The sequence below is a fragment of the Urocitellus parryii genome, chromosome 1 (genome assembly GCF_045843805.1).
Source record: "Urocitellus parryii isolate mUroPar1 chromosome 1, mUroPar1.hap1, whole genome shotgun sequence".
In the NCBI taxonomy this organism is placed as follows: Eukaryota; Metazoa; Chordata; class Mammalia; order Rodentia; family Sciuridae; genus Urocitellus; species Urocitellus parryii.
The window spans coordinates 252,457,991-252,470,940 of NC_135531.1; the positions used below are offsets into that span (position 1 = coordinate 252,457,991).

General features: G+C 35.6%; 1 protein-coding gene across 1 annotated transcript in view; it reads right to left on the reverse strand.

The window, feature by feature from the left end:
- Positions 1-4,514: 4,514 nt before the first annotated feature.
- Positions 4,515-12,950, reverse strand: part of LOC144253271 (ras-associated and pleckstrin homology domains-containing protein 1-like) — a 64,825-nt gene continuing 56,389 nt past the window's right edge. The window contains exon 7 of the mRNA XM_077795066.1: positions 4,515-4,625. Within this exon, the coding sequence (XP_077651192.1) occupies positions 4,515-4,625 (111 nt within the window). The remainder of the gene's footprint in view (positions 4,626-12,950) is intronic.

Genomic DNA, 12,950 nt, shown 5'->3' on the forward strand with positions numbered 1-12,950 from the left:
TTAAAATTCCAAAGTACCTAAATGGAAAAGAATAAAACAGACTATAAAACATTTTAACCAAATTAAACATATAGTACAGTCTAAGAATATTGAAAAATAATTGTGTATTTCTCCAATGTGTTTTTATATTATGTATTCATGTTATTTTTCTTTCTTTTTTTTTCAATTTTTTGGATACTAAGGATTGAACTCAGGGGCATTCCACCACTGAACCACATCCTAGGCCTATTTTGTATTTATTATTTAGAGACAGGGTCTCACTGAGGTGCTCAGCACCTTGCGGTTACAGAGGCTGGCTTTGAACTCTCAATCCTCAGGTTATCTTTCTTAAGGTGTATTGTCCTGGCTTATTCAGTTAACTTTCCAAGCATATTATGGTCATCATAAAAATTAGTTTCGTTTAATGCAAATAAAATTTAGTGTCTTAGAAAAACAACATCTCACACAGAATAAAGATTAATTTCTGACCTTCATATGAAAAAAAAAAACACTTAAGTAATTTTAAAAAGTTGATCAATGTCACAAGTAGATCAGGAAGAAATCTGTTCCAAATCAAAGGCTAGTAGCATTCAACCCAATAAGCATAAGTTAAACACAAACTTCAAGATGAGGATTTTTTAGAAGATGTTTTGCTTTTCTAAATTTTGTTACTATAAGAAAAGGAGTAAAAGAGTAGAACACTGATAGGTTACATTATTCATTAATATATATGTCCTAACCTCTTGCCATCATTCAGAGGATAGTACCAGAGTTGATCAAATATCCCTCACTTTATAAAGCTTTCGGGTGTCTACTTTGTTTCATTCATTTCATAAATGTAAAGTTCCTTGGAAAGACATTTTACAACTCATTACTGATTCAATTCCGTCCCCTATATAATCAACTGATCAACAAAATAAAAGTTGCACTGTTAAAACTAATCATCATAGAGCAATTAAGCAACATGTGTGCCAGGAAATGCAACTATTTTTTTCAATTTCATGCCTTCCTTTGTACTTATTAAATGATCACTAACTTGGTTAAGATCTATACTACAGAGCCCTCAGATTACTCTAGCAACTTCTATCACTGTCAGACTAGAGACTATTCATGTCATGATTCTGTTCAAACACCCAAATGAGTTCCCTTTGACTTTCTGAATTGAGTTTTCTGAACTAAGTATGAATTCTTTTATCAAATGATTTCAGACCCTAACATGGGTCTGAAACCCTAGAATTTCAACCTTATTCTTCAAAAATAAGTCATGGATATTGAATATTTTTTTCATATGTCTGTTGATCAAATGTATATCTTCTTCTGAGAAGTGTCTGTTCAGATCCTTAGCTCATTTATTGATTGGGTTGTTGTTTTGTTTTTTGTTTTTTTTTGTGGTGCTGGGGATTGAACCCAGGGCCTTGTGCATTCAAGGCAAGTGCTCTTTTTTTTTGGTGTTAAGTTTTTGGAGTTCCTTACGTATCCTGGAGATTAGTGCTTTATCTGATCTTGTGTGGCAAAAATTTGCTCCCAAAATGAAGGCTCTCTCTTCACCACATTGTTTCTTTTGCTGAGAAGAAACTTTTAGTTTGAGTCTATCCCATTTATTAATTCCTGATTTTATTTCTTGTGTTTTAGGAATCTTGTTAAGGAAGTCAGGGCTTAATCTGACATGATGAAGATTTGGGCCTACTTTTTCCTCTACAGGTGCAGGGTCTCTGGTCTAATTCCTAGGTCCTTGATCCACTTTTGAGTTGAGTTTTGTGCGCGGTGAGAGGGGTTTAGTTTCATTTTGCTGCATACAGATTTCCAATTCTCCCAGCACCATTTGTTGAAGGGGATATTTTTTCTCCAATGTATGTTTTTGGCACCTTTGTCAACAAATATATGAAAAATGTTCAACATCTCTAGTAATTAGAGAAATGTAAACCAAAACTAAGATTTCATCTCATGGCAGTCAGAAGAATACAGACAACAATAAGTGGTGAGGATGTGTGGGGAAAGGTATTGCTGGTGGAACTGCAAATTGGTACAACAAATCTGGAAAGCAGTTTGGAAATTCCTTAGAAAACTTGGAATGGATCCATCATTTGACGCAGCTATCTGACTCCAAGGTCCATACCCAAAGGACAAAATCAGCATACTATAGTAAGGCAGCCACATCAATGTTTATAGCAGCTCAATTCACAATAGCTAAACTGTGGAAGGAACCTAGATGTCCTTCAATAGATGGATAAAGAAACTGTGGTATATATAAACAATGGAATATTATTCAGAATTAAAGAGAATAAAATTATGGCATTTTCAGGTAAATGGATGGAGTTGGGGAATATCATGCTAAGAGAAGTAAGCCAAACCCCCACAAAAAACAACGGCCAAATATTCTGATAAGTGGGTGCTGATCCATAATGGGGGAGGGAGCATGGGAAAAATGAAGAAACTCTGGGTAAAGGGGAGGGATGGGTGGAGTGAGGGCAAGAGGGCAGGAAAGATGGTGGAATGAGATGGACATCATTACCCTAGGTATATGTATGACTGCACAAATGGTGCGATGCGACATTGTGTACAACCAGAGAAATAAAAAGTTGTGCTGCAATTGTGTACAATTAATCAAAATGCATTCTGCTGTCATATATACCTAATTAAAATTAATTAATTAATTAATTAATTAATTAAAAAAAATAAGCCATGGTTTCCCAACTTGGCTTCTGTTCATGTTTTTAACCTACAATAACTCAACCATCAAGAGAGAGAATACATTTTTCTACCTCTCAAAATCTCATTAAAATGACAGTAAACAATTGTAAAAGGAAACAAACTCATAAAAAATACTGATAACCAGAGATAGCAAAGGCCTCAACAGACCAGAGATTTATGGCAAAAATAAGAAGACAGAAACAGGTCACATCATACTGCCGATGAATCAGAGCAGCATTTTCACTCATCAAATATGTATTAAGGACATACTATGTGTCAAAAACTCAATGTTCTAAAAGCTTAGGAAATAACTATGAATATGAGGAGTAGAAACCTGCCAACTTTGAACTTACATTACAAAGGAGAAAAATATTAAATAAACAACAACAACAAAATCAGATGGTGACAAGTGTAGTATAATTAAATTAAGGCTGTGTAGAAAGTAATAGGAGTAAGTAATTGCTTTAGGTATGATGAACACTGAAAGTAGTGAATTTAAGCTGAGATAAATAGTGAATTTAAGCTGAGATAAGAATGACAAGAAGTAATTACATAGGTAATGACCAGAAGGAAAAAAACAAAGATTAGTTTGATGGGAAGAGAGGAGTCAAAGGTAACTAGACTAGAGTGGTAGGCAGGGGCCAGATCATGCAAGAATTTGTAAACCATGAAGTGTCTGGACTTTCTAAAGTCATTTCTAAAATGATGGCAGAGGCAGTGATGATTCTTATAGGAGCCAGGACAGAGCAAGAAAAGGGACAGATGTGGGGAAAAGGATGCTCTGCAGAATAGCACCCAGTATTCCCCACACTCTGGCATTCATGCATACAATCTAGGTATTTGCTTCCATGGTTAATGAACCTAGGAAAAACTCTCTCAAGATGGAGTGCAAACTCAAATGCCTGCAGGAATTGGGCAGCCAATATAAATACCTGCCAGATGGATACTAATTAGGGAGGGTGAAGCCTGGGAAATATGAAGGCATACCTTAGCTAAAAACCCAAGAACTTTTAGAAAAAGTTTATTACGGAATTAGATAGTAGAGAAGGTTCTATGACCTTCTGAATATTGTAAAACTCATTGAAATGTACACTTTATTTAAAAGGATGAGTGCTACATATAATATAAAAAAACAACTTTTAAAAAAAATTTCTATGCTATTTAAACAAAACAAGAGTTAGATACCACTTCCATGAACTCTCAACCTCTCTATGGCATTTATAGCCAATCAGTTTTGTATTATGTAGTGGTTATTGGTACACTTGCCTCATCGCTACTCCTAACTAGGTTTACTATGGAAAAAGAGAGACCATATGTTCTCCATTTTTTTTTTTTTTGGCCCCAGAGTAACTACCACAAAACTGTATTCTTTCTTTATCTGAATTCCAAATTTTTTCTCCCAGATATTTCCAATTTAAGATGACATCTGATTTAAGATGACTCAAAGCTAAAGGTGCATTTCTTTTTGTTTAAAAAGTGACTAATATATCTGGTTCTAATTAAATACTAATTTAAAAACTTTTAAAATTAATTTCCCTACAGATAGACTAATTTAGAAGAATCAGAGAAAATTCTATAAGGTGCTTTAGCTTTAGAAGAATATTTTCATGGTATTTCTATAATTATGTTAAGAAATGATTTAATAGCTTTTGAATAATGAATCTCTGGTTTAAAAAAAACAAAAACAAAAAACCTATCAATAAGGGTTCCTGAACCAGACAGAAACCCAACTCAAAACAAGTTTCAGGCAAAAAATCTATTCAAATTCAAAGAAAATTTATCAGCACATGTCTCATTCCACCCCCTCCCCACCCCCCTCATCCAAGGTTTCACTCCAAAATGCTCTACTCCGGTGCAGCAGTATTCTTTACATCGCCATCTCTTTTGAATTCTGTCTCCCTATTCTGCCCCATCAACTTTCTGTAAGCATTCCTCAAAAGAGCCACTCCCAATTCCTACATTTAAAAAAAAAAAAAATCCACTGTTATTCTAAAAAAGATTTTTTAAAAAAGAACCAGAATTGTGAATAGAAACTCAACATTGTTATTGAGGAGAAATCACTTTACTAATAAATCCCACTTTCAGTAGTTCTTCAAACTTTGCATGCTTTAGTGATTTAATCCAGCAGAAGTCAGAGATTCAACATTATTCCTGACAGTAACCAGACACTTATGGAAATAGTTTAAGATTAACGTTCAAAAACTGCTTTAATGGGCTGGGGATGTGGCTCAAGTGGTAGCCAGCTCGCCTGGCATGCGCTAGGCACTGGGTTCGGTCCTCAGCACCACACAGAGATAAAATAAAGATATTGTGTGCACCTAAAACTAAAAAAATTTTTAAAAATTGTTTTTAAAAGTCACTGAAATCTTTGAAACAAGTTTGTTGGGTATTTAAATAATATATGCTAAAAAGAGCACCTAACATTTTAATACAAATTCTGGTTAACAAATCACAAGTAAATAAATCTTTCATTTTTATGTTCTAAATGTGAATGAGTAAAAACCAATATTCATTATCTGATACCATTGAAAATGTCAGTTTAAAAGATATAGCCTGCAAGAGCCTCTAGTCTAGGCAAGGACTAAAGGACTAAACAAAATGTCAGAGGACCTGAAATTCTTCTAATTCTGCCACTAACTAGCTAGAATTTTGATTAAATCCTTTAAATCCTCAGTCCTCATTTTCTTAATCTGTAAAAAGAGAGAGGAAAAGAGTGAGAGTGGGAGGGGTGGGGGAGAGGAAAAGACTACTTGATAAGAGCAGAGGTGCTGGAGTTATTAGACCACAGAGTTGGAATCCAAACTCACATACTGAAGAGTTCTGTGGCCTTGCCTATTTAGGAACCAAGAAAAAAATTATACCCAACTTCTCAGAAAACCATGCAGGCAAGAAGAGAATGCAGTGGACTATTTCAAGTTTTTTTTTGGGGGGGAGCTACTTAGAATTCTACATCTGGGGCTGGAGATGTGGCTCAGCGGTAGCGCGCTCGCCTGGCATGCGTGCGGCCCGGGTTCGATCCTCAGCACCACATACCAACAATGATGTTGTGTCCGCCGAGAACTAAAAAAAAATAAATATTAAAAATTCTCTCTCTCTCTCTCTCTCTCTCTCTCCCCTCTCTCACTCTCTCTTTAAAACAAAAAACAAAAAACAAAAAAAAAAAAAAAAAAAAAAAAAAAGAATTCTACATCTTGCAAAATTATCCTCTAAAACTGAAGAAAAAATAGTCTTTCTCAGGTAAGTAATAATTGAGGGAATTCACTGCCAGTAGACCTACCTTGCAAGGAATATTAAAAGAAATTTATTAAAAGAAACACAATATAGGAAAGGCATTACAATCTGGAAAAAGAAGAAGCATCAAATATGGATATGTAAAGATATAATTTTTTTAATTTTTCTTATTCTATTATTTTGAATTAACATCTAACAGATGTTAATTCAAAATAATAATAGCAATAATATATTTGACTATGTATGTATTTATATATCACATATATGCTTATATATAGTGAAATGAATGACAGTAATGATACAAGGGGCAGGAGTGAAGAATTAGAATTATCTTGTAAAAGGTATTCACATTACACCCCTGAAATGGTGTTATTTGATTATGGACTTGGATTATCTGTAAATGTGTATTACAAACTATAGGGCAACCACTGAAATAAACAGAAAAACAAAAATATTAAGAAAGAAAATGGGTCTGGGATTGTGGCTCAGCGCTTGTCTAGTACATTCGAGGCCCTGGGTTTGATCCTCAGGACCACATAAAATTAAATAAATAAATAAAGCTATTGTGTCAAACTACTTCTAAAAAATAAATATTAAAAAAAAGAAAATGATATCATCTAAACTGCTCAATTAAACCACAAAAGAGTGAGTGTAAGACAAAAACAGGAATGAAGAACAAGGGCCATAAACAGCAAACAGAAACAAACATAGTAGATATTAATCCAATTATATTAATAATCATTTTGAAGTTTAATATTTTAAATATACCCACTAAATAACAAGAGGCTGTCAGAGTGGACCAAAAAATAAGACTTAACTAGGCTGGGGATATAGCTTAGTGGTAGAGCACTAGAATTAGAGAGGATTTAATTTCCAGCACCACCAAAAAACCAAAACCCAAAAAACTATACAATGTGTATAATACATGTTAAATGTAAAAACACATGGATATTCATTAAAGAAACAATCTAAAAAAATAAATAAAATGAATTTCCAAAACAGAAGGCAAAAAGCCCTGATGAGTTCACTAGTGAATGCTCACAAATATTTAGAGAAGAAATTATTACAATTCTCTACAAGATAGAATTATTATAATTCTTCCACAAGATAGAAGCTGAAAATGCTTCCTAACTGGTTCTATGTGGTCAATGTCATCTTAATCCCCAAACCAGTCATTATAAGACAACTACAAACCAATATTACTTCATTTATTTCACATATGTAAGTATGAACATAACATAAATGCAAAAAATCCCCAACAAAATATCAGCAAGTTCAATCCAACAATGGAGAAAAATAATTATAAACCATAACCAAGTATAATTTATCTCAATGTACAATGTTGGCTCAACATCTGAAAAAAAAATCAATCAATAAATCCATTACACCAATAGGCTGAAAATAAAATATTACGTGCAGAAAAAGCATTTGACAAAAATCCAACACCCATTCAGGATTTAAAAAAATAAAAGTCAGTAAGTTAGAAGTAGAGGGTAATTCCTCAACTTGATAAAGAATTATGCACAAAAAATCTTCAGCTAATGCCATACCTAATGGTTAGAAACTTTAAGCTTTCTCACAAAGATCAGAAAGAAGGCAAGATGTCCCTTCTATTTGCTCTTTTTCAATATCATACTGAAAGTACCAGCTAATAAAGTAAAACAAAAAAGGAAATAAAAGCATATGGTTTGAAAACAAAAAAGAAAGAAATATAATTGTCTTTATTCACAGATGACATATTATCTAGGTAGAAAATTCACCAATAATCACCAAAAAACCCTCCTCAAGATTTCAGGACATAAAGTTAATATGCAAAAGTCAATCATTTTCCTATATATCAGCAACAAATTAATGGAATTTGAAATTTAAAACATAATACTAGGGATGGGGTTGTGGCTCAGTGGTAGAGCACTTGCCTCACATGTGTGAGGCCCTGGGTTCAATTCTCAGCACCACATATAAATAAATGAATAAAATAAAGGTCCATCAACAACTAAAAAGAATATTTAAAAAAAACATAATACTATTTACATTAGCTCCTCCCAAAATGAAATAGGTATTCATCTAACAAAATATGTATAATTTCTAAATAAGGAAAACGATAAAACTGATTCAAGAAATCAAAGAACTAAAAAAAAAAAGAGAGAGTGAGATATTATTTGTGAAGAGAAAACTCAATATTGTCAAGAAGTTAAGATGTTCCTATCAACTTGATTTATAGGGCCAAGGCAATCCCAATCAAAATCCCTGTAAGTTACCTTATGAATATCATCAAAATGATTCTAAAGTTTAGACTGAATGGCAGAAGACCCATAATAACTTAATGTGAAATTAAAGAACAAGTTGAAGGGCTGATACTACCCAAAGTTGAGATAATACAAAACTACTGTAATTGGGACAGTGTGGTATTGGCAAAAAAAATAGACAAATAGATCAGTGGAACAGAATGAGTCCAGAAATAGACCCACATGGATATAGTCAATTGATGTTGACAGAAAAGCAAAGGAAATTCAATGAAGCAATAATGGTCTTTTCAACAGATGACCATGAAACAAACGGTCAGCCATACTCCAAAATACAACAACCAAAAAAACCCCTAGACACAAACCTTACAATTTCAGAAAAAATAACTCAAAATGGATCACAGATTTAATTGTAAAATACAAAACTATAAAACTCCTACAAGGTAACAAAGGAGAAAATCTAGATGACACTGGGTATGATGATGATATTTCAGATGTAACAAGTGTAATTCATGAAAAAAAGAACTGATAAGCTGTTATGATTTGGATGTGCGATGTCCCCAAAAGCTCACATGTGAGACAATATGAGAGGGTTCAGAGGGGAAATGATTGAGTTGTGAGCACCTTAATCTAATCAGTGAACTAATCACCTGGTAGAATTAATTGAGTGATAATTGAAGGCCAGTGGGTTGTGGCTGGAAAAGATGAAGCATTGGGGGCATGGCTTTGGAATATATATTTTTATTTGGCAAGTAGAGATCTCTCTGCTTCCTGATAATGACATGAGCTGTATCTCTCTGCCACACTCTTCTGCCACAATGTCCTGCCTTACCCTGAGCCCTGAGGAATGGAGCCAGCTGTCTATGGACTGAGACCTATAAAACCGTGAGCCCTTAAATAAACTTTTCTTCCTCTAAAATTGTTCTGGTTAGATCTTTTAGTCATAGCGATGAAATAGGTGACTAAAACAGAAATTGGTACCAGAAGTGGGGTCGTTGTTATGACCACGAGGTTCAGAGTTTTTTGGAGCTTTTTGGAATTGGTGGGAAGAATTTTGAGATGTGTAGCAGTGCAAGCTAGAAATGCTTTAGATTGTTGTAAACTGAGATGAATAGCCAATTCTGGTGGGATCTCAGAAGAATACCAACAGGACTGTGAACAATGAAAATAAGGCTAAAGAGGGTTTAGAAAAGGAGGACGCTATTGGAATTTGGAATAGAGGCCATTTGTGTTATGTTCTGGCTGAGAAGTTGTCTGCATTTTGCCTGTGTCCTGAGACTTTCTGTGAAGCTGACTTTAAAAATAATGGACTTCTTAATCTGACATAATAAATGTCTAGGCAACATGCCACTCAGGCTGTGATATGGATATTGCTGGTGGCTTTTAGCCAAATTTATTGTGATAATCAGCAGCAGAAAGCAGAGCAGGAAGATTTGAAAAACTTGGGTCTTAAAAGATGGGAATAAAACTGGGGCTAAGGAAGTTACAATTGTTAAAAAGACATTATCACCACTAAAGAAATGCTAAAGACTTTGCCCAGAGATAAAGAGAAAGATGGCTCCAGGGCAGCCCAGGAGCTGGCAAGACCACACCCATCTCCACGCCCTCCACCCCGCCCCAAGGAAGTAAAAGCAAAAATTCTCTAGAGACTAGTGGGCTACCCTTCTTGCACAAGGGGGCCTAGGAATTTTTTTTCTGTCATGCTCAGCTACCCAGGCACTCATGGGCTGCTACAGCCAGGGTCCCTGGCAGACTGGCTACTACTCAAGATGGCAGCAGACCTTGGTGTCAACCACATGGTGTTGCTTCTGCAGAACTGCAAGAAGCTGGAGTTAGGTGGTCAAGAAGGCTTCCACAATATTTCAAAGGAAGGCCTGGGAGGCCAGGCAAAGTGTAGCAGAGTGAAAATCCCTGAGGGCAACCCCTGATAGGGAAAGCTTGGAGTTGTGAGGAGGCAGCCAAAGCTGCAGTAGAGACTCCCAAGATTAAAAAATTACAGTAATGCAGGACATCATCCTAAAAAAGCTGCAGGAAGAGAAGAGACAAGCCAACAGAAAGGCCACTTGGGCTGCAACCAATAAGGCCACAGGGGAGAGCTACACAAGCCCTTTGGAGGGGATATCATGCCGCATGCTCCAGATAATGGACACTGAGCTACAGGACTTGTTTGCCCAGGTGGATTTCAGTCTTGCTTTGGTCCCATCCCTTCTTTCCATGCCCCTATTTTTGTGAATGGAAATTTTTACTTTGTAAATGTAATATTTAGTACCATTATAAATTGGATACTTGTAAATTGCTTTTAATTTCATAGAAGCTCATAATGGGAGACTGCCTTGAGCCTCAGAGAAGACTTTGGACTTGAACTTTGAATAAACTTGGAATTGATGAAACTATGGGAATTCTTGGGAATGGACTGAATGTTTTTTTTGCATTGTCAGATGAGTATGAGCTTTTGGGAGCCAGGGGTGGAATGCTATGGTTTGGATATGAGGTGTCCCCAAAAAGCTCACAGGAGAGAAAATGAGAGAGGATTCAGAGGGGAAATGATCGGGTTTTGAGTGCCTTAATCCAGTGAATTAGTCACCTGATGGGATTCAGTGGTAACTGAAAGTAGGCTGGAGGAAGCAGGGAATTGGGGGTGTAGTTTTGAGTATATATTTGTATCTGGCAAGTAGAGATCTCTCTCTCTCTCTCTACTTTCTGATCATCATGTGATCTGCTTCCCTCTACCACACTCTTCTGTGATGATGTCCTGACTCACCTTGAGCCCTAAGGAATGGAGCTGGCTATCTATAAACTGGGACCTCTTAAACTATGAGCCCTATTGAACTCTTTTTTTTTTTTTAAAGAGAGGGGGGAGAGAGAGAGAGAGAATTTTCAATATTTATTTTCTAGTTCTCGGCGGACACAACATTCTTGTTGGTATGTGGTGCTGAGGATCAAACCCGGGCTGCACGCATGCCAGGCGAGCGCGCTACCCCTTGAGCCACATCCCCAGCCCCCCTATTGAACTCTTCTTCATTTAAAATTGTTCTGGTCAGATCTTTTAGTCACAGCAGTGAAAAAGCTGACTAAAACATAAGCTATAATTCATACTTTATTAAAATTAAGAACTTCTGCTCTGTGACAACATCAAGTGTAAGATAAGCCATAGACTGAAAGACAAAAATTGTAATAAACACATCTAACAAAAGATGTTATCCAAGATTACAAAATTTTTAAAGCTCAACACTAAGAAGACAAATCATGTGCTGAAAAAAATGAACCAATGACCTTAATCAACACCTGATCAAATAGGATAAACAGATGGCAAATTAGCATGTGAAAAGGTGTTCCACTTCATTTATCATCAGGAAAATGTAAATTAAAACTAGATACCACTATGTATCTATTAGAATGGTCAAAATCCAAAACACTGACATTATCAAATGCTGATGAGGATGTAAAACAGTAGGAACATTCCTTGCTTGGGGAAATGCAAAAGGGTACAGATAGTTTGGCAGTTTCTTACAAAACTAATAATACTTTTACCATGTGATCCAGCAGTGCACTCTTTAGTATTTACCCAAAAACTGTGTCCACACAAAAACTTGCATATGGATGTTTACAGCAGTTTTATTCATAATCATCAAAACTTGGAGGCAACTAGCACATCATTAGTAGGTAAATGGATAAATAAACCATGCTATCAAACCATGAAAAGACACAGGAAACTTAAATACGTATCTCTAAGGGAAAGAAACCAATCTGAAAAAGTTTAAGGTATGATTCCAACTATATGACATTCTGAAAAAGGAAATACTGGAGATAGTAAAATGATCAGTGGCTGCCAAGGGTTTAGGATGGGGGGATGATAAATATGAGGAGTGTAAAGATTCTCAGTGCATTGAAAATACTATGCATGATACTATAATATGGATATATCTCCATACATTTATCCAGACACCAAAAATGTTAACTCCAAAAGCAAAGCATTATATAAACTGAATCAAATATACAAGTGTGGCAGGGATGTTGATAAGGGGAAGACTCAGCATGTGGTGGGACGACTGGGGGTTAGGGGATATGCATAAAATCTCTGTGCCTTCTTAATTTTGCTGTGAATCTAAAACAGTTCTTAAAACTAATCTTTAATTTAAAAAATTTATTATTTTAAGAATTAAATTTGAACATAATTCTAGATTCAAGTGGAAGTAATTCTGTACTTAATTTACTAAAAATATCACATGTAACTTTTCATCTAAGACTACTACTGGGCTGAAGTGGTGTCACATGCATGTAATCCCAGCTGAGAGGGTAAAGCAGGAAGATTGTAAATTCAAGGCCAGCCCCAGCAATTTAGTGAGGCTCTACTCAACAAGATTCCATCTCAAAATAAAAAGGGCTGGGGATGTATCTCAGTGGTAAAGTGCCACTGGGTTCAGTTGCTGGTACCAAAAAAAAAAAAAAATCAAACAAACAAACAAACAAAAAACACCCCAAAACCAAAACCCTACTACTACCTGAAATAACACTTCTTCTTTTCTTCTTACTCTGTTCATTCAAACCAACACTAAATGAAATTTTACTGTGAAGAGTCAGGCACTGTGCTGGTAAGCACAGGCAATGTAGCTATTTTAAGGGTAGACATGTTCCCTTCCCTCCTGCAGGTTTTTCAAATCTCTCACAAAATAACTGAATTTTGTAACTTTTATGCTCTTTAAAACTCAATGCAGGCGTTGGGGATGTGGCTCAGCGGTAGCGCGCTCGCCTGGCATGCGTGCGGCCCGGGTTCGATCCTCAGCACCATACACCAATAAAGATGTT